The sequence below is a fragment of the Scyliorhinus canicula genome, chromosome 10, assembly GCF_902713615.1.
Source record: "Scyliorhinus canicula chromosome 10, sScyCan1.1, whole genome shotgun sequence".
Lineage (NCBI taxonomy): Eukaryota > Metazoa > Chordata > Chondrichthyes > Carcharhiniformes > Scyliorhinidae > Scyliorhinus > Scyliorhinus canicula.
Genome location: NC_052155.1, coordinates 127,876,017 through 127,899,245, shown reverse-complemented (window position 1 = coordinate 127,899,245; position 23,229 = coordinate 127,876,017). Strand labels below are relative to the sequence as shown.

The 23,229-nt window shown below is 45.8% G+C and overlaps 1 protein-coding gene across 6 annotated transcripts in view; it reads left to right on the top strand.

Moving 5' to 3' along the window:
• The window catches only part of kcnv1 (potassium voltage-gated channel modifier subfamily V member 1), a 59,059-nt gene extending 37,051 nt beyond the window's left edge, over nucleotides 1-22,008 (top strand). For 5 of the 6 annotated variants that reach the window (XM_038809751.1, XM_038809754.1, XM_038809750.1 and 2 more), the window contains one exon: nucleotides 20,658-22,007. In XM_038809751.1, coding sequence (XP_038665679.1) covers nucleotides 20,658-21,166 — 509 coding nt within the window. In that variant the 3' untranslated portion in view covers nucleotides 21,167-22,007. Of the gene's footprint in view, nucleotides 1-20,657 lie in introns of all 6 variants that reach the window. The other variant, XM_038809749.1, reaches the window with a different exon arrangement.
• Nucleotides 22,009-23,229: the final 1,221 nt, after the last annotated feature.

The window sequence follows — 23,229 nt, the reverse complement described above, 5'->3', positions numbered from 1 at the left end:
GCAGCCAGGGGGTTCCGTTGACCATGGTCACCATCCTCCATTTTTTGTCCACTCTTTGCTGTGTACACCAGTGCATGGTGACAGCCACATGCATTCACACCTCCTAAAAATTATTTTCATGTGGGGTTGCCTTCCTCAGCAATTTTCCATCAGGATAAAGCAGTGAATGAGGTGGTGATAGTGGAGATAACAAACTTCAAATCCTAAATTAAAAACATAAAATGCTCAACAGGAAACACGCAGCAGTTCAGGTAACATCTGTGGAGAGAAGCAGAATTAATGGGTAGAAATTATGGCGATGACTGGCGCTCAATGAATTGAAAGTCAAATGCGGACGATGAAATCATTGTAAAAATCCATCTGGTTCACATGTCCTCTTGGAAGGAAACCTGCAGGCCTCGCCCAGACTCTGTGTGACTCCAGGTCTTCAGTAATGAGATTGACTTTTAAATGTCCTCTGAAATAGCTGAGCAAGCCACTCAGTTTAAGGGCAATTAGGGATGGACAATAACGTTGGCCTAGTCAGCAATGCCCGCATCCCAAAAATGATTTTTTTAAAGATTATATTCCGACCACCCACAATTGTTGTTCCCCAATTTTGTTGATCCGGGTGAGGCCCCTCGATTTGTCACCATCCAGTTGGGATACCCACCAATTGTTACAAACCGGGGTGAGGGAGGATGCACTGGCTCTGTGTTTGTTCAACACCCCTCTGCTGGTAGCAACAAGGTGTGATCCAACAAGGTTCCCTTATCCATGCATACCTTTCCCACACCCAATGGTTATGTTGAAAAATGAGCCAATTTGTCCAAGTTTTCTTGAGATAAAGATAGAGTAAGTTTATTAGCTACTAAAAAGGTACAGAAATGATTTGATGCCATTGACTACAGTAGGTGAATAGTTCATTCTTCGATTCCAGTGTTCAGTGGTTTGGTAGAGAAATTCCCCAGTTCTTTTTTCAGCTGCGATCCTTTTGCTGCCTTCCAGAGTCAGAGAGAGAGTTTCAAAATTTACCTCCAAAATCTAGTTATCTTCTGTTAGTTTATCATACACATTCAGAGTAGAAAGCTGCTTATTCGCACACACACGGGCAGATACTGGAGCAGCACCTTCAGCTAGCTTTTAATCTCTTCTTAGTTAATTCAAATTGGAACACAGAATCCATTCATCCAACTTGATGTGACACACAGGAGCCTTTGAGGTGAGAAGGCCATTATGTCCCCTGCCATTATGTCCCTTTACCTAAGAAGCCTTTATAGGTCCGTTCAGTGCATCATGTAGATAGTACATACTGCTGCCAGTGTGCGGCAGTGGTGGAGGGAGTGAATGTTTGTGGAAGGGGTCACAATCAAGCAGGCTGCTTCATCCTGGATACTGTGAAGCATTTTCACAGAATCCATAGAACCCCAACAGTGCAGAAGGAGACCATTTGGCCCATTAGGTCTACACTGACCCTCTGAAAGAGCATCGTACCCAGGCCCACTCCCCTGCCATATCCTCGTAATCCCACCTAACCTGCACATCTTTGGACTGTGAGAGAAAACCAGAGCACCTGGAGGAACCCCACACAGACATGGGGAGAACGTGCAAACTCCACACAATCAGTCACCCAAGGTCAGAATCGAATCCTTGTCCCGGGTGCTGTGAGACAGCAGTACTAACCACTGTGCCAGCATGTTGTTGGAGCTGCACTCATCCAGGCAAAGGGCATCATATTCCTGACTTGTGGCTTGTAGATTGTGTACAGGCTTTGGGGAGTCAAGAGGTGAGTTACTCGCTGCAAGATTCCTAACCCCAGACTGAACCTTATCGCCACAGTATTTAGATGGCTAATTCAACTCAGTTTCTGGTCAATTATAACCCTTGGTATGTTATTTCCTGTTATCTCCCAGAATGGTTTGCACAATCTTAAACTTTCTTGATAGGCTTTTTAATTCTTTGAAAATGGCTCATGATTTTTTTCATCTCATGGAGTACGATGGCAGAACAATGTGGGATAGAACTGTGTGCAATGTTACTGTACTCCTGCCATGAAGGGACTGCTCCATTCACTGCGCAAGGGGCGACATTGCCTCAGGAAAATCTGACCAATGCCCACACATCTGCCAATTGCTGTTCCACCAGCACCCATTTTGTACCTGGCCCACAATGCTCAGCATTTCCATCTGGTGTGCATGGCTGGAGTTGCCCTGCTCCCAATAGCGGCCTGTCTCCATCACCTAGTCACATGTCATGTTGTTCTACCCATTCTCGAGTCACTTGAGATCCAACTGTGATGTGAGGATCCGTGCTTGATCCCTGCAATGGTGATACCTCAAGCTATGATTCTCCCTCTGAGGTAGCCACAGTCTCCACAATCAGCTGCCGGCTGCTGGTGACCCTCCAGCACTGTCCCTGTGTAAGAGAGAAAACAGCAATTATTCTCAGCTGCTGCTACAACAGCAAACATCTGTCAGCACATCAAGTGGGACTTCGTGGAAACAATTTCACAAAATTTGAAGCTGCTTCAAGGTGCAATCATGGAAAGGCATTAGGAACGGACTATAAATGCTAGCCTAGCGAGCTATACCCGCATCCCGTGAAATAATTAAACTTTCACCACCTCTCTGCCACACACTAATCTCACCATTTCTGACTGCCTGCACTATCGGCACCATTCCAACGTCAAGGGTCTCTTCCTCCATGGGCACCTATATTACCAGTTTGACCTTGCTCCCCCCGGAATGACTCCTCGTGGGTTTTCTGTGGTCATTTCTTCTGCATTTGTTTTACTGCTGTTGCTCGGAAAATTCATCATACTATCCTTGCCAGACCTCAGAAGGTTATCGATGCACTTTCCGCATGCGACCTCAGTCCTGCTTACCACACTGTGGCTGCTGACTTCTCTGGAAGTCTCTGACCATGCCTCCATTAATTGTCTGACAGGCCTGCTCCTGACATTCTCTGGAAATAAAGGGGGGTGGAGATTTTCCAGCTGTTCTCACCTGGGGGATCTTCCAGAAGGTCTGCCGCTGATCAACAGTGGACTGCCTCCTGCCACCAATAAACACGCCATGAGGGACAAAAATTTCCCATCCCACTATATATCCTACATGGCTCATACCCCCCTCCAGCAGGGGGGGATATCACTAAACCATCCTATCATGCAAGCTGCCTTGGTAGACATTCTCTGGCTGCATCTGCTTTGATGACTGACAGGAGGCCAATAAATGGGACCCAACAATTCCAGCTTCCACCTCCTGATTGTGCCTGCCATCATACTAATTGGTCAGATATCACGAGGTGGACCACTAAATGGTCACCTCCAGCAAGATGTTGACCCATGAATGGTGCTGATGTCAGGGTGTGGTGCTGACAATCTTGGTGAAATGCAGCCCATTGTATGCAGGCTCTGCCTGTGTATATGGGTTAATGAACTGCAGTCATTATCTTGTCATCAGTGGTTAGAGTTGGTCGCCTAGTAACCAGACTTTGGTTTGCTGTGGGAGCGAAAATACAGGTGGAAAGCAGACTGTAACAGAATGGAGGCATCATGACTGCTGCCAGGATACACACCATTAACTGCTTGAAAAACTCATTATGGTCAGAGAATAGCTGCTGCTGAGGAAATGGAATCTGTTTCAGTTCCAATACATGTGCAGAATTGACATATGCTCCCCATCCCCCACAAAGCAATGCACGTACAATCTGTAGCATCCTGCACCACAGGGCAACATGTAAACCTTGTAAATCCATGTGTTTGCTCCATCTGCTTCTGTCTGACGAGAGTTTAATGAACTTATCTCTCAATCACCTGTGTTATATAACAGCGCCATGCAAATGTGAGATGTTGCTAATATCTGGAAGCGGTCTTACACATTTAAGTTCATGACCACAATCATCTCCACAGCCACTGGCAATGCAATCAAGGTCCTGCTCTCAGGCTGCATCAGCTGGCAGATTTCAATCAGGACCTCCTGTGTGAGGAACAGATATCTCAATCATTGGTCACTACTGGGGGTCAGGTAGGAGATTAGCTTTCATAGATGCAGAAGGAGGCCATTCTTTACAGTGCAGAAGGAGGCCATTCGGCCCATCGAGTTTGCACCGGCTCTTGGAAAGAGCACCCTACCAAGGTCAACACCTCCACCTATCCCCACAGCCCAGTAACTACACCCAACACTAAGAGCAATTTTGGACACTAAGGGCTATTTATCATGGCCAATCCACCTAACCTGCACATCTTTGGACTGTGGGAGGAAACCGGAGCACCCGGAGGAAACCCACGCACACACGGGGAGAATGTGCACATTCCACACAGACAGTGACCCAAGCCGGAATCGAACCTGGGACCCTGGAGCTGTGAAGCAATTGTGCTATTCACAATGCTACCGTGCTGCCCTTTCCAAACACCTTTGGTGGATGCGGTCAAGTCTTTCTCCTCCTGTTTCTCCACTCGCAGCTTGTTCTGCCTTATACGATCTCTGCACATCATCAAAGTCATGTATGATTTCATAGGAAGGTCGATTCAAGCTCCAATGCCTGGGGCAAAATTCTTAATGCAGGAGTCTTGAAGTCAGCAAAAGATACTTTAACACCTGCCATACCACACCCTGTTCTTTTGAAAACTGAAACAGCTATGGAATGTCAGAGGGAATAAACCTATAAATAGCTAATGATCCCCTCAAATAGCACCAGCTTAGGGAGAGGAGTGAACAATTCTTTCTTGCTGCATTTTCAGCTGTAAGATCTCAAGACATGGCATCACGGGGAGGTGGACTAGTAATCCAGACACCCAGGATAATGCTCTGGGGATCCTGGTTCAAATCCCGCCATGACAGATGGTGAAATTTGAATTCAATAAAAAATCTGGAAGTGAAAGTCTAATGATGACCATGAACCCATTGCATATTGTTGTAAAAACCCATCTGGTTCACTATTGCTCTTTGTGGAAGGACATCTGCCATCCTTACCTGGTCTGGCCTACAAATTCCACTTAACTGAAGGGCAATTAGGGATGGGCAACAAATGTTGGCCTTGCCTGTGATACATCCCATGAAATAATAAAGAAAACAAAAGCTGTATTGCGGAGCTCCAAAATGACAGTCTTGTTGTCAATTCTATGTTGATAGCACAACCAGCTTGCTCTGTAATCCTGTGGCTATTAACTGCATACTTGCCAAAAACCCTTTGCGGTCATGGCATGTGGCCACCCTTACAAATGTATTAAAGCAAAAGGCAGCTCATGACAATGGCTAAATATTTGCACAGTTGGTGATGTGCTTCATCTTTGTGGAAACAGTAGCAAAGATCCAAATCCGGATCCATATTTTGTGGGACGGAGGGTCGAATTGGGGGTAGTGTTCTAATTTATACATCTTTGATTCACGGAGACAACTGCACATGGAGTTCAACAGTTTCAGTCAGATTTTATTTTGGATAGTGGTCTGTCTAAAACATGACGTGTATTTTAGACCAGGTAGGGGAAGATTTGAAGCTGCGCTTCTTTGGAGAGCCGCGATACCCTTTCCGAGAGGTAGGGTACCCTTTTGAAGGCAGTCCTGATATACCTTTGTGAGAGGTAGGATGTAGGGTGGGAGTAGGAAGGTGTCATTTGGGAGAAGTAAGGTGTCTTTTGAAAGTCGTAAGGTGACTGTCGGGATTGTTGAAAATAAACAGGAATGTGTAAAAAGTGCATGAACTCATCGGAAGGTCAAGAGAACTGTCAAGATAGCAGTCAAGTTGTCAAGGGATTTAAATCTCCAGCCATTTCTTTTTTTAAAAAGAGCAATCTGTCATGTTAAAAAAGAATAGTGCTTGCTATTTCACTCAGTTTGTTGATTTAAACCTGAGGGTTAACATGACAGAATAGGTTCTACATAACTGATTCTACAACCTTTCCTATCACAGAGAGGTGCTTTTCTGTTTACAGATTGATTTGCAGCTCCAAGTGATTATAAACTCTTTGCTGCTTGTTTTCAGAAGGGATTAAAGGAACTTAAATTTGTAAATGAGTTTTTTTATCAATGAGTGTTGTTTTTTGAAATAGTGAATTAATCAACAGAGATTTGAGAACTCTATTTAAGCTCAGCATGGGTTCTAAGATCTTCCCATGCTGCATACCAGGTGAGTTGGCAGGGCTCGGTGTAAGAGAAAAAGGTGATGGGTGGGAGTCATGGGTTGGCATGAGCTGGCACTAATTTTGTACGGTGGATATAAAGGGCCATTGGGGTGAGTGGAGGGGCATAGGCTTGCATGGCGGATATGAGGGTCCATGAAGGATCGTGACAACATGAAGTGTCACCCAGGGGTGGCATTGTGGCACAGTGGTTAGCACTCCTGCCTCACAGTGCCAGGGACCCGGGTTCAATTCCAGCCTTGGGTGACTGTGTGGAGTTTGCATGTTCCCTCCCATGTCTGCATGGATTTCCTCCAGGTGTTCCGGTTTCCTCCCACAGTCAAAAGATGGACAGGTTAGGTGTATTAGCCATGTTAAATTGCCCCTTAGTTTCCAAAGGGTGAGGGGGTTACAGGGATAGGGTGAAGGAGTGGGCCCAGGTGCTTATTCGGATGGTCAGTGTAGAACTCAATGGGCCGAATAGCCTCCTCTGCACTGTAGGGATTCTATGATATATGGATAGGGCATGGAGAGTATATCAGGAGGGGGATGGGGGGGGGGGGGGGGGGGGAGGAGGTGATAGAGGGGAGTTTTTTGTTTTGTTGTTTATTTTTCTAGTCTAGGGTAAGTGACAGTAGGCCGAGGATATACTTTCACCCAGCCTGCATCGCCTGCCACAACTCCATCTTTATCCCAACCTGGTCCATAGACTCAAAATGGGATCATCCCGGGTTGGGTTTGTGGCTTGGGAATGATCCCAATGTTGTGTTTCCGAGCCGGGAGTGCAAATTCAGGCCCACATCTTTCATAATCAGAGGAGATCAAACTGACTTATCCACACCGAACTAATAACCAACTTTTTCAATGCAAAGAGATTTATGATTGCATTTAATGGCTATGGCTGGTACAAAGTTAACATCTCAGACATATGTGGCGTAAACTTATAGTTTGTTAAGTTCCTGCAGCCAAACTGGTGGCTTTTCTGTTGTAGAATAATTTGTGTGAGCATGGGTCTTAATCGCTTACATATGTTTTGTACTGCAGGAAAAAGTAAGTTTAAAAATTAAACACTCTGTACATTTTTGTCACATATTCTTCTTGCCGCTGTCTTTACCTTTGGTGCTACAGTGCTCTAAAACTTAAATATCAGCTTCTCCCAAGTACTACTGGCATCTGGAAAGTGCCTGTCTGTTGCACTGCTTTCTGAACCTCTTAAGACTGAGGTGTTGCTTAACTCATGGCTGCAGAATTTCAAGATGGACTGACTGTGAGCCAAATCATTGTGTAGTTATTAACTCAGTTCATCCTTTGAGGCGAAGATGACCATGTTCATCATTTGGTGTGTTAGGTAGGGTTCCACTGGATACATAGGTGACTGATCTGTGTTCAGAAAGCTCTGCAGCAAATAACACAGAATAACCTAGATGATTGAGTTTTGGATGAGTTGCCTGCTCAGGATTTTCTCTTTGCCTCTGATATGCTCTTGCTTTCAAAGGAGGCTACATCATTTTGATTTTGATTGTGCCACGTGCAGCAATCCTGGGCGAGCTTCTCACAAGACTCAAAATCCATATGAAAACTCCTAAGTGAAGCCTTCAGAGTGCCCTCGTGGTATTGCCTTTGACCGTCCTGAGAGCGTACCCAAGGCTCAGTCTCACCAGAGACGTTTGCTTTGGTAAGGTGTCAGGTATTCTGGCAATATGACCAGCCCAGCCCAGTTGTGATTGTCTCAATGTGGCATGGACGCTTGGCATGTCAGCTTGGGTGAGCACTTTAGAGTCTGATATTTTGTCCTGGCATCTTGATCTCCAGAATTTTCCAACGGCAGCTCAATTGAAAGTGGTTGAGCGTCTTGGCATGATGCTGGTACGTAATCCAGGGGCGGGATTCTCCCCTACCCGGCGGGGTGGGGGGTCCCGGCAGGATGGAGTGGCGTGAACCACTCCGGCATCGGGCCACCCCAAAGGTGCGGAAGTCTCTGCACCTTTAGGGGCCAAGCCCTAACCTTGAGGGGCTAAGCCCGCGCCGGAGTGGTTGGCGCCCCGCCAGCCGGCAGGAACGGCCTTTGGCGGCACGCCAGAGGGGGCCGAAGGGACTTCACCGGCCGGCGGAAGTCCGCACATGCGCCGGAGCATCAGCGGCCGCTGATGTCATCTACGCGCATGCGCAGGGGAGGGGGTCACTTCCGCCTCCACCATCGTGACGACTATGGCGAACGCGGAAGGAAAAGAGTGCCCCCACAGCACAGGCCCGCCCGCCGATCGGTGGGCCCCGATCACGGGCCAGGCCACCGTGGGGGCACCCCCTGGGGCCAGATCACCCCGCGCCCCCCCAGGACCCCTGCACCCGCCCGTGCCACCTAGTCCCGCCGGTAAGGTAGGTGGTATGATTCACGCCGTCGAGACCGGCATGACAGCGGCGGGACTTCGGCCCTTCGCGGGCCGGAGAATCGCCGGGGGGGGGGGGGCCCGCCGACAGGCACAGCGCGATTCCCACCCCCGCCAAATCTCTGGTGCCGGAGACTTTGGGAGACGGCGGGGGCGGGATTCACGCCGGCCCCCGGCGATTCTCCGACCCAGCGGGGGGTCGGAGAATCCCGCCCCATGTCTCACATGCATAGAGTGGGTAGAACTATTGCTCTATAGACTTGCAGTTTGGTAGGCAGACATACTCCATTTCACTTCCAATCTGATGTCTCAGTTTTGCCAAAAATTGCACCTGCTTTGGTAATTCTTGCATTGTCTCACCGTCAATATGGACAGCTCAAGAGAGTGTGCTGTCGAGATAAAGGAGATTATTGACTGCTGACAGCTTCTGATCATATGTCAAAACCTTGGGCTCAAAATAAGGGTTTGCTGGAGCAGGCTTATATATTGCTTCAATTTTCTTCATGCTCTTCATAAGGCTGAAGTTGTTGCATACATTGGAAGACAAGCCCATGCTGCATTATATGTCCAAATGTAAACCGGTAACTAGTGCACCGTCATTGCCAAATAGGAAATCGTAAAATATGGCCTTGGGGACCATGGCCGGGATTCTCCCCTACCCAGGGGGGTGGGGGGTCCCAGCGTAGCTGAGTGGCGCCAACCACTCCGGCGTCGGGCCTCCCCAAAGGTGCGGAATTCTCCGCACCTTTAGGGGCTAGGCCTGCGCCGGAGTGGTTTCTGCCACGCTGACTGGAGCCAAAACCGGCGCCAATGGCCTTTGGCGCCCAGGCTGGCCGAAAGGCCTTCGCCGGTCCGCGCATGCGCCGGTGAGTCAGCGGCCGCTGACATCACCACCGGCGAATGCGCGGTAGGGTGGGTCTCTTCCGCCTCTGCCATGGTGAAGACCATTGCGGCGGCGGAAGAAAAAGAGTGCCCCACGGCACTGGCCCACCCGCCGATCGGTGGGCCCCGATCGCGGGCCAGGCCACCGTGGGGGCACCCCCCCGGGGTCCGATCGACCCGCGCCCCCCCCCAGGACCCTGGGGGCCCGCTCGCGCCGCCAAGCCCGCCAGCACCAGAGGTGCTCCATTTCCCGCCGGCGAGAGAGGCCTGTCAGCGGCGGGACTTCGGCCCATCATGGGCTGGAGAATCACCGCGGGGGGCACGCCGATCGGGGGGCGTGATTCCCGCTCCCGCCGATTCTCGGGTGGCGGAGAATCCCGGCCACGGCGGGGGCGGGATTTACACCGGCCCTGGGCGATTTCCCGACCCTGTGGGGGTTCGGAGAATTCCGCCCCATGATCTTTGCCTGGCATTTTCTGAGATTGAGCCGCTTCCTGTCCATGTGATATGTGGAGAGCGTGGCTGAAATCAACAACATGCTGAAGAGGGTTAGAGTTCATACACAACCTGGTTAAACTCCATTCGTGGCTGGGAATGGTTTAAACTCCCCATCATCCAGCACATAGGAGAGCATGGCATCATAGACCAGTCAAACTGTCAAATAATGCCAATTGAAAGGCACCTCCACCACGACAAGGATTTAATTGTCAGCTTGAGAACTTTATGCCAAATCTCCAGTCTGACAGGTTTCCCTGGGCCCATCATAGGACCCAGTCCCAACCATTTTGCAGCTCCCAGATTTCCCCCCCCCCCCTCTCTCCCCCATGCCCTCTCAAACCACAATCCCCAGCCCCAACATGACACCTTTACCCGGGCATGCCAGTGTGGCTCCCTTTGCACTCTCCAAAATCCGGATACAACCCCTCTCTTCTTGGTTCCAAAGTTATGGAGAGTTTCTTCTTACATGTGCTCAGCTTTGCATGTTTAAGAAACAGCCTTAGCCAGAGTATTGAACTCCAACCTGGTAGTGCTGGGATCAAATCAGAATTACGTCACTGATTAATTTAATATACATGCATGCTGTTGCTGCTCTCAGTGTGCACACTGATAATTTCATCAAAATGGTGCCAGAGGTAAATCCCAGAGGTGCACCTATGCACCATGGCCACCAGTTTTCACCTGATTCTGATAGGGTCACTCAGCTCCTGACTTCATTACGGTCTTGGTCAAAAACATGAATGAAGGAGCTAAAAATGAGAGGTGAAGTGAGAGTGACTGCCCTTGATATCAAGGTAACATTCGATTAAATGTGGCATCAAGGGACCTTGGCAAAATTTAAACCAATGGGAATCGGGGAGGGGTGGGGGGAAACTTCACAGGTTGGAAAGGAAGATGGTTGTAGTCCCATAACATTGCTGCCGTAGTTTCTCAGGGTTGTGCCCTTGACCCAACCATCTTCAACTGCTTCATCAATGACCTTCCTTCATCAGAAGTGAGAATGTTTGCTGATTGCAAAAGGTTTTATTGATAGAGGGTTTGAGTTTCGGAGTCATGAGGTCATGTTTCAGCTGTACAAAACTTTGGTGCGGCCGCATTTGGAGTAGGAAGGATGTGGAAACATTGGAAAGGGTGCAGAGGAGATTTACCAGGATGTTGCCTGGTATGGAGGGAAGATCTTATGAGGGAAGGCTGAGGGACTTGAGGCTGTTTTCATTAGAAAGAAGAAGGTTAAGAGGTGACTTAATTGAGGCATACAAGATGATCAGCGGATTAGATAGGGTGGACAGTGAGAGCCTTTTTCCTCAGATGGTGATGTCTAGCACGAGGGGACGTAGCTTTAAATTGAGGGGAGATAGATACAGGACAGATGTCAGAGGTAGGTTCTTTACCCAGAGTAGTAAGGGCATGGAATGCCTGCAACAGTAGTGGACTCGCCAACATTAAGGGCATTTAAATGGTCATTGGATAAACATATGGATGATCAGGGAATAGTGTAGATGGGCTTGAGAGTGGTTTCACAGGTCGGCACAACATCGAGGACCGAAGGGCCTGTACTGCGCTGTAATGTTCTATGTTCAACAAGATTCGTGACTCTTCAGATACTGAAGCTGTCCGTACCAATAAGCAACAAGACATTATTATGATCCCAGACCAGATCACAACAGTGACTAGGATACTGAACCGAAACCCCAATGTTTTATTTTAATTTTGTAAGACTGTGAGGAAAGGATACTTCATCCCAGGCATGATCGCACTAAGAAATAGGGTTATGGTATTTTAAAACAAAACTTTATTACTAACACAGCATTAAAGTCATTAACACCACACACAAAAATAGCTTACAATTACGCCTTAAACAATGCCACTCAACACAGTGAATACAATACCCTTACTTGCTATCTTTATTCCCACTTAAACAACAAGAAAATACACCATCTCAACTCTCAACACAACCTAACTATAATTGGCACAGATTAATACTTGCTTTACAGAACAGATCTGACTCCGATCCGACCCCCTGCAGAAACTTGGTTGGATGTCTTCAAAAGCTTTTTCAACTGGCTCATTTCAGCTCCCCTTGTCCTCAGATAAGTTGCACTGCTTTAAATACAGTTAATCTCTTAACTTACAGTGAGAACAGAACTTTTGCACTGGGCACACCTTCAGCCAGATCAGAACTCAACTGAAAATGCTTTCTCAAAATGCCTGATGCTTTAGCAACACCCAGCAATAACACTATCTCCAAGCTGAAAACGAATTAACTCGCCAGGGAATCCCCTTAATCAATTCAAAATTGCATTAGCTCAAGCTTTTATGATGGTTTATTGCACCTCATGTTCCGAAAAGCTTTTCTGTCTTTCAAACCAATTTAAAAAGAAAAACATGCCTGCAGCAGTCAAACATACTATAACCCAGGTTTGTAACCCTTACTTCACCAAATACTTATAATCCAATATATCTAAAATCCCACATAGACAACATCATGCTTGGGCTGATAAATGGAAAATCTCATTCATGCCGGACAAGTGCCAGGCAATGGCTTCCTTCAAAATGAAAATCTCTCTTTGACAGTCAATGTCATTTCCATCGCTGAATCCCCTATTATCAACATCCTGGAGATTAACATTGACCAGAAACTGAACTGGACTGGCCATGTAAATAATGTAACTACCAAGAGCAGATCAGGGACAGGAAATTCTGAAGTGAGAAACTCACCTCCTGACTCTTCAAAGCCTGTTCACCATCTACAAGACACAAGTCGGGAGTGTGATGAAATACTCCCACTTGCCTGAATGAATACACCTCCAACAGACACTATCTCGGACAAAGCAGCCCATTTGATTGGCACCCCATCCAATAACTTAAACATTCACTCCCTCCACCACTGCCGCATTGTTGCAGCAGTGTGTACAATATACAAAATACACTGCAGCAACTCACCAAGGCTCCTTCAGCAGCACCTTCCAAACCACAAGCTATCCTGTCTTGGAATTATATTGCTGTTCCTTCACTGTCACGAGATTGAAATTCTGGAACTTTCTTCTGAGATGCACTCTGCGTGTACCTGCGCCACATGGACTACAGCAGTTCAAGAAGGTGGCTCACCACCTTAGGATTGGACAACAAATACTGGCCTCGCTGATGACACCCACATCTCATAAAATAATTGTTTTTAAATAGGCAGCAAAATAGCACTCATAGCTCCAATAACACAGGTGTTAAGGAGTCAAATGGCAACAGACCTGAGTAAAGGCAGGCTCAATGCGATTTGCCTTGCCATTTTAACATGTTTTAATTATATGTTATTTCTTGTGCTCGGCAGGCTCCGTGCATTTTAAGCAATGAAGCCTAATGAAGTTGGTTCCAGCACATCAGTTAGCTCCCTAATTAGAGAAGAGGCTACGTAATCAAATCAGAACAGGGAATGAAGTGCACTTAGTCTAAACACACTTGTAGAGTGCTATTGACAGTTGACACAAGACCATGTGAGAGCATTACTGCTGTCTGATGTTTAAGCAGTCTAACCTCCATACAATCAATGGCAGATAAGTCTCATTTTTCATGCATTCTTGATCATCAGCAAAATTACCTCCTCCTGTGGTCTGATAACCTTTTTTGTTCGTTCATGTGATGTGGGTGTTGCCGGCTAGACCAGCATTTATTGCCCATCCCAAATTACTCTTGGGAAGGTGGAGGTCCGTCTCCTTCTTGAACCGCTGGAGTCCATGTGTTGTAAGCACATTGTTAGGATTGGAGTTAATGAGTTCATCTTTCCGGGTGGATGGTGCAAGATAACATGATGCAACTACTCCAGTTGAGAAAACCAACACTGCATCTTTCCATCAGCAATATTCAATTTACCACTTAAATAGTCTTCAACAGAAGTACATAAAGACCTCAATAATTAACAGTACAAATGAAAGATGGGGTGAAGGTGCGCTCCACAGAGATCAGAAGAAAGAACAAATGAAAATGCCTCAACTGTACAAGGTGATATTGCACTCAAAATATGGATTCACAAAACAGGGTAGATGTTTATCAGAGCCCACAAAAACTGGTGTACCAGTACAATGCACACTGATTTCAAACAAGGCCAATCTCCTAGGATTGCCTGAAGTTGATTTGGTTCTGATTAATAATTTTTGTCAGCTCCAGTCTATTATTAAACTTGGGAATTCATTATCTGCAAAGGGGGAAGAAAAAAGTCAGGCTACGGGGAAAATGGCGTTTGGTGAATTGCTTCTTCAGAGGGTCAGCATGGTCAGGATGGGCCAAATAGCCTCTTTCAGTGCTGTAACCATTTTAATATTCTGTGATTCACTAAAAGGTGAAAACTGTTGGAACATAGGGGGGGAATTTTACTGTGGGATTCAAGACCCCTGATATCAAGATCAAACCGGGGTTTCAGGTGCTCACTTGCGGGCAGGAGGACCTGCTCAGTAATTTTGCCATAGGGGCTTCCTAATTGGCAAACTCTGAGCCTGCCATCCAATTAAAGATGACAGGTGGGCTTCTGATGCTGCCAGGACATTTAGTGGACCAGCAGCTCTGAAGTCTCAGTAGACCTGCCAGGACAGACATCCTGCTGAGGCAGCTAGGATCCCTTGGACAGTCACCCATTGTTTAAAATTCTGGATCACCAAGGGTGGATGGCTCCACTGTTTGATTGCAAGTCAAACCCCTCTGAAAGACGATTAGGGCTGCGGGACTGCCTTCCCTATCCACATACCCCTCTTTGGACAAAGAGCTTCTGGCTCTGATACTCTGCCAAGGCTGCCTTAGAGATACTGCATCCATGAAGCTGTCAGCGTCCCCACTTGGCGGGAAAATACTCCACCCCACCTAATAGCATCTAAATGCAAAGTGGATGCCTGCCTCCGATCCGCACCCCAGCCCGCCTCCTGCCCATCGCTGGTAAACGGATTGTGTCAGGGAACATAGAAATATAGAAACATAGAAAATTGAAGCAGGAGGGGAGCCATTCGGCCCTTCGAGGCCTGCTCCACCATTCATTATGATCATGATTGATCATCAAGCTAAATACCCTGATCCCGTCTTCCCCCAATATCCCTTGATCTCTTTAGTCCCAAGTGCTGTATCTAATTCCTTCTTGAAATTACACAATGTTTTGGCCTCAAATAGTTTCTATGGTAGCGAATTCCACAGATTCACCACTCTCAGGGTGAAGAAATTTCTCCTCACCTCAGTCCTAAAGCCCTTATTCTCAAACTATGACCCCTAGTTTTTGACTCCCCCACCATCAGCAACATTCTTTCTGAATCAACCCTGTCTAAACCTGTTATGAGTTTATAAGTTTCTATGAAATTCCCCTCTCACTCTTCTAAACTCCAATGAATATAATCCGAACCGATTTAGTCTCTCCTCATAAGACCGTCCCACCATCCCAGGAATCAGCCTGGTAAACCTTTGCTGCTCTCCCTCCATAACAAGAACATCCTTCCTCAGATAAGACACTAAAACTGCACACAATACTCCAGGTGTAGCCTCACCAATGCCCTATATAATTGCAGTAAAACATCTCTATTCCTATACTCAAATCCTCTTGCTTTGAAGGCCAACATACCATTTGCCTTATTTACTGCCTGCTGTACCTGCTTTCATACTTTCAGTGACTGATGCACGAGAACACCAAGGTCTTGCTGAGTATTCACCTCTCTCAATTTACACTCATTCAAATAATAATTTGCCTTCCTATTTTTCCTACCAAAGCGGATAACCTCACATTTATCCACATTATACCACATCTGCCATGCGTCTGCCACTCACTCAGCCTGTCCAAATCCCACTGAAGCATTGCTGCATCCTCCTCACAGCTCACCCTCCCACCCAACTTTGAATCATCTGCAAATTTGGAGATCATACATTTAGTTCCCTCATCACACAATACTCCATTAATATATAATGTGAACAGTTGGGGTCCCAGCACAGATCTCTGAGGTACCCCATTAGTCTTTGCCTGCCAATCAGAAAAAGACCCATTTTTCCCAATTTTTTGCTTCCTGTCTGCCAACCAACTTTCCATCCATCTCAAGACACCACCGGTAATCCCATGCGCTTTATCTTTAGATAGTAATTTGCTATGTGAGACCTTGTCAAAAGCCTTCTGAAAGTCTAAATACACCACCCAATGGTTCGCCCTGGTCAAAGCTACTAGTTACATTTTCAAAGAATTCTAAAAGATTTGTCAAGCATTATTTTCCTATTGTAAATCCATGCTGACTTTGTCTGATTACACCACTGCTTTCCACATGCTATGCCATGAAATCCTTGATAATTGACTCCAGCAACTTCCCTGATACTGATGTTAGGCTCACTGGTCTGTAGTTCCCTGTTTTTTCTCTACCTCCCTTTTTGAATAGCGGGGTTACATTCGCTTCCCTCCGATCTGTAGGAGCCAATCCAGAGTTCAAGGAATTTTAGAAAATGACCACCAATGGATCTACTATTGTTAGGGCCACTTCCTTAAATACTCTGGGATGAAGACTATCAGGCCCTGGAAATTTGTCTGCCTTCAATCCCAATAATTTCCCCAAAACTATTTTTTTACTCATACTAATTTCCTTCAGCTCCTCACGAAAACTTGTGCTTCCCGAACTTCCAATACATTATTCATGTCTTCCTTTGTGAAGACAGAAGCAAAGTACAAGTTTAGTTCCTCAGCAATTTATTTGTTCCCTGTTATGAATTCCCCTGTTTCTGACTATGAGAGGCCTACATTAGTTTTTATTAATCTTTTTCTCCAAACATACCCAGAGAAACTTTCACAGTCAGTTTTTATGTTCCCACTAGTTTAATTTCAAATTGTATTTTCCCCTTCTTAATCAAGCCCTTTGTTTGCCTTTGCTGAATTTTAAACTGTTCCCCATCCTCAGGTCTATTGTTTTTTCTTGCTAATTTGTATGCCTCTCCGTTGAATCTAATCGTACCTCTAATTTCCCTTATGGAGATCACCTATTCATTCCTTGAATGGCTGCCATTGCCTGTTCAGTATTGTTTCCCAGTCTGTCATTGCCAGCCACATACCACCATAGGTACCTTTATTGAGGTTCAGGATCCTGGTCTCAGTATGCCAATTCATCCTTTCATCCTTTCTCCCTGGGGGGTTAGGTGGAGGTCTGTTGTCCCCTTGGTACACCATGCCAAGGCCAAGCTGGTAGAGAGCCGACATGTGATTCCCAGCTGCGGGGACCAGAGAATCACGGGGGGCCAAGAATAGGGCACCGGGCTTGCTAAATAGATGCATATGGGTGATTAAAACCCACTTGCGTTTATTTGCATCCCCGGCCAGCATGCATCCTGGACCTCATTCACGTTGTCAGCAGGGGTTCTGGAGCATCGCACAGGAGCCGATTCCGATTTTTCCCCAATGCCTGATTCTCCACCCCTTCGGGGAATGCATTCCTTGTGTACCGGCATGGAGAAACGCGGCCCATGTATTCTTATCCAGTGGATATCATTTTCAATTAGCCTTTTAAATTATTCCTTTCCAGCACATTTGCATAATCTATGCGCATGAATCCCAAGTCCCTTTGGACCTGTACTGTTTCTACCTTTTCACCATTTCATAAGTGACTTGTCCTATTCTTTTTAGGTACAAAGTGGATGAGCTTACACTTGCCTATACTCTGTATTGCAATCCGTTTGTCACAGTTTTGCCCATTCATTTAATCTATTAATATCTCTTAATTTTATGTTTCTAACTACACTGCTTACCTATTTTTCTGTCATTGGAAATTTAGATACAAAACTTGGTATCCCTTCAGCTAAATCATTACTCTGTACTAAATATCATAAATAGTTGTGTCCCCAAACCAGATCCCTGTAGTATGCCCGCTAATCACATCCATCAATTAGAGTACTTCAAGACAAGGCCCAGGACAGGGGGATGCACAGGGTCCAAAACATCACCGAGCCTTCAGAGTGCATTCTGGGTGATGTACTCCACCCTTCACTGCGCTCATGCACTGGTAGCAGCTCATTAAGCTATTACAGGAGTCACCCTCCCCCTCTTCCTCCTTTTCCCTTTCTAAAAGCCTACCCACCAGGCCTGGGCGGGAGATGAGAAATCCCTGGGTCGAAAGACAACGTGCTTCCGATACCCAGTTTCATATGAATTCCACCGATCCATTCGCGAATCCTGCTGACTTCCAGGTCAACCGGCAGGACTGTGACTCCTAATTTAAAATCCATCTATTATTGCAGAAAACTATCCTGAACACACTCAAGATTTGACTACCTTTCTAACATAAGCTCAGCTGTTTCTCCCAATCCACATGGAAATCAAAATCTTCCATTAGAGCCACTCTGTCTTTATTATATTCCTGTCTAGTCTCTGTGTGAATACATTCCTTCACATATCACAGCTGCTATCAAGGGGCCCACGCACAACTTCAATAACAGTCTTAAATCCTTTTCAATTTCTTAATTATGAAAATTGGAGCCTCTATCATCATTAATCATAGTTCTGAACTACAACATTCATGTAGAAGTGCACGTTGCCATGGCAACTCAGACTCCTTTGGGGGGGCCAGTTGGCTCAGTTGGTTGGACAACCTGTATAGATCAGATTGGTGCCAACAGCACAGGGTTCAATCCTGGCTGGGGTGGATTCAGGACCTGCCTCCTTATCCAATCGGTGTTGGGGTTTATGGCGCTGTGGGTTGAACCTGTCTTTGGACAGAGAACTGAAGAATAAATTTCTTAATTCTACCCATAAATCCTCAACTTTATCTTAGTCTCATCCCTTATCACTGAAATGATTTCATCCTTAATCACGAAACTCATTCCTCCTCCTCCAGAAACCCTACCTCTCCTGTCGAACTTATCACCTGATATATTTAATTTCCAATCCTGACTATTTGGCAGCCATGTCTCGGTAATGTTTACCATATTCCTATCCTTTATGTTGCGTTTGCACCAGGAACTTATCCAATGTGTTCCTTACCTGATCACTTGTGTACAAACACTTATTTGAATCACGTGTGCTAACTTCTCCTGCTCTAATGCTGTTTTGCTCACATGTTTCATTATTTTCTCTCTTGATTTAATCAACTTGTATCTTTTGATTTTCCCTTTACCCATAGTGCTTAACCCTACAATTTCTGACTGTCACTATCCTATTTTACAGTTCAATTGTTTTAAAATGATTATTTACATTAGCTTTTCCATCTGAGCCATACCTCCACCAACTAGTTTAAAGACTCCCTGTGACTATTCTGTTTGTCTTTTCCACTAGGATCCTCATTCCAGCCCAATTCATAATGGACCCCATCCCAACAGATCAATTCTTTCTTGTCCTGGTACTGACGCAATTGCCCCATGAAACCCTGATAAGTTGCTTGTGGGATGCAAACTCTTAAATTAAGTTGGTTGCGCATGAGACCAAAAAGCAGGTCATGCTTTAACGATACAATAAATGTTTATAATGTACATTTCACCCTCTACAAAGTCTGTTAGAGACACAAAACATGCAAAAATAAGTATGGATGCAGAAAGAAAAGTGTGCAATACAGCACATGAACAGCCTTGAGAATCCTGCATGTCTCAATAACATCACCTCTCATTCTTCTAAACTCCAATGAATACAGGCCCAGACTACTCAACCTCTCCTCATAGGAAAATCCTTCCGTAGCTGGAATCAACCTCGTGAACCTTCTCTAAGTTCCCTCCAATACCGGTAATGGGTCTTGCCACTCTACAAACATGCCTTGGTATGAGAATTAATATTAATAATATTTCTAAAGTCCATGTTTCCTCCTAATTGGGGTGAAGTGATTAACTGAGAGGGAAAATTTGGGGCGGTAGAGAAATGATCAGCAAAATAACATCCACAAAGAGCAACCTGTCACAAAATTCTCAGGAAGAAAAACACAAATACTTACATTGTATAATGTATGAGCAATATTCAATGTTTCAATAAGTTGGAAGATATATACAATCATTTCTGAAACTGTCTCCCCAGTTGAAATTGGCACATGGTCCACATGGTGCACACAAGTGGAATATTATTAGTAGTTGTTTGGTAATTCAGAATTTGAGTGCATTGCTGACAAAAGAGGCATTTTGTCAAAGCTTTTCATCTTGCATTCACCAGGATAATTCACAAGAATACCAATGTCAGTCCAACTGCCTGGTTTAAATTTCAATCCATGTTTGGTAGTTAATTGTTAGTCACCATCAACTGGTGCATTCTCCAGGAAACACCTCTTGCAATCAGAGTCCAATTGTCAACCAATCAGCACTCTTTTCTCGTCCAGTATAAATGTGTTGCTTTCCCGTGCATTGGTATTCTTGTGAATTGTCCTGCTGAGTGCAAGAGGAAAAACTTTGACAAAATGTTCTTTTTTCAGCAATATTGGAATATTGTTGTCGTTTACAAGTGTCTTTAGTTTCTGTTTACTGAGTATTGAAGAGGTCTCTGCTACAATTCAAGGAAATAATGTTTCAATGCCTTATTGCTTGGCACCTGAAGTTATCTCAGCTTGTTTGCTTAGATTGCAATGCACATCCAATTCATGGTGAATATAACATCCATCCCAAGTCACCTATATATATATGTACAACACTTCCACAGAATTCAGCAAGAAATGTTCACAGCTCAGCAGTTTACTTACATGCCACTTCTCATTCCCAGTCAGGAAACGGTCAATAGCAGTAGCATTCGACCACATTCTATATGAGGTGGACCACTCAATGGACCAGTGTGTGGGTTTAACATGGATAGTATTTGAGTGCTTTTTGATCCTTGTTTATTGTTTGTCATTTTACAGGTCTGAAATCTCTAGGAATGACAGTCGCTCTATGTTATGAAGAGGTTGGCTTACTCCTTCTTTTCCTGTCCGTGGGCATTTCTATCTTCTCAACTGTGGAGTATGCTGTGGAACACAGTGTCCCAGACTCAACATTTTCTAGTGTCCCCTCTGCCTGGTGGTGGGCAACAACATCCATGACCACTGTGGGTTATGGTGATATCCGGCCTGAAACTACTATTGGGAAGATAATTGCTTTTTTATGTATTTTGACTGGCATATTAGTCTTATCACTACCCATAGCTATTATAAACGACAGGTTTTCCTCTTGTTACTTCACTCTGAAGATGAAAGATGCTGCCCTTCGACACCGTGATGCTTTGAAAAGGCTCACTAAAAATACAGCTTTTGATTCTGTCGTCAATGTTAATTTGCGAGATATTTATGCTCGCAGCATTATGGAGATGTTACGGATCAAGAATAGAGAAAGGGCAAGTACCAGAAGTAGCGGTGGAGATGACATGTGGTGACCTATTGTTAATTAATATAACGTATAGTTTAAAGCTAACAGTTATTGATAAATCTTATTAAAAGCTACAGTGACTCAAAGCTGCATATAGTTGCTCAGTACACTTATCTCAACCACAAACATTACGTTTTTTTGATCCTAATTTCAAGTAATTTTAAGGTCACAACTTAATAAAGGTTGTGATGATATCTTTCTGATGGATTCAGCCTCTTATAGTTACAAGGTATTGGATTTTATTGACAAATTTGCAAACAATTTCTCGTATTTGCAAGATTACTTTTGTAACCCAACATATCTGTAAATTATTCCTGTCAAAGTGGCAGTTTACTCAGAAAGTACCCCTGTAAGTATTTCCAAATATAAAATTGCATAGTTATGGAGTTCAACTGAGGATGAACATCTACAACTAGATGTACAAACACTGAACTAAATAGATCCAAGATCATCATGTTTCTGAACTATTTATTATACATCCATTATTTATTGGAATTTTTAACTGAACCATTGTTAGCATTTTACTTTGAAGTTTCATATCTTTTATTTTTAGGAACTAGTTTTTAATAGAAGGCAGTTTTATACTAGATTTTATAAATCATAATATTAAATGTCTAATGTTCTGTCCATCTCTTTTTGTTCTGCAACTGTTCTGAGTGTATGTGACAATGCTAGACCTATTACTGAAAATCAAAAAGAAATTATGTAAAATCAAACTGTGAGACGTAATAAACTCGATGTACTGGTTGGAGCTTGTGTTAAAAAAACGAGCTCTGAAATTCGTCGCATTGAATAATTATATGAAGTAATATTATTTTGGCTGTGAAACTCGTTTGTAACTTTCAGAATTCGATTTTCCCTGCACTGAATAAAATAATTAACATATTGTATCTCCTGTTACCTTATATGCAATTAAGATTGCAGAAGATAATTTTATGCAAAGGTAGAAATGCCTCAGGTCCACTGATATTGGAATTCATATAAAACACTTTTTAAAAACATACTACAAAATGCAGCCCATAAATGACGGGCTGGATTCTCCCAAAATGGGGCGATGTCCCCACGCAAGCGTAAAAACGCTGCCGTTGCACTCCCCAGTTTCCTGCAAAAAATAAAGATGATTCACTTACCTTCTGGGGGCTAGCAGGAACCCGGGGAGCTTCACGCAGCTTGGCTACAGATACAGGCCCCCGCACATCCGTTTCCGAGTCCGTGTATGCGCACGGCAGCAGCCTCCAGCGGACAAACTCAGACAAACTAGGCCCCCCCGATCGGCGGCACGCCGCTACATCAAACCGGCCCAATCGCTGCCATGGTGGCCCATAAGGCCCCCCCCCCCCAACCAGTGCTTGATTCCACCGTCACCCACCAGGGCGGCTGCAGACTGAGTCCCGAGGGTCCCGAACGGCCTTCGTCATTAGTTCCACGTCGTCGGGATCTCTGAAGAAAGGGATCTAAGTATCGCTGGGAGGGCCTATGGCAATGGCTCCCCAGCCGCGGAATTCTCCGCACCTTTTAGGGGCTAGGCCCACGCCGGAGATGCTCCCGCTCCGCCGACGGGCGCGAGCGGCCTTTGGCGCCACGCCGCCCGGCATCGAGACTGGCCGAAAGGCCCTCGCCGGTCGGCATGAGTCTACGCATGTTCCGGAGCGTCAGCAGCCGCTGACGTCACCACCGGCGCATGCGCGGTGGAGGGGGTCTCTTCCGCCTCCGCCATGGTGGAGGCCATGGCGGCAGCGGAAGAAAAAGAGTGCCCCCATGGCACAGACCTGCCCGCCGATCGGTGGGCCCTGATCGCGGGCCAGGCCACCGTGGGGCACCCCCTGGGGTCCGATCGCCCCGCGCCCCCCCCCCCCCAGGACCCCGCGCGCCGCTTACCCCCGCCGGCACAGAGGTGGTTTAAACCACATCGGCGGGAGAGGCCTGACAGCGGCGGGACTTCGGCCCATCGCGGGCCGGAGAATCGCCGCGGGGGGCCCGCCGATCGGCGGGGCGCGATTCCCGCCCCCGCCGATTCCTGGGTGGTGGAAAATTCCGGCCACGGTGGGGGCGGGATTTACGCCAGCCCCG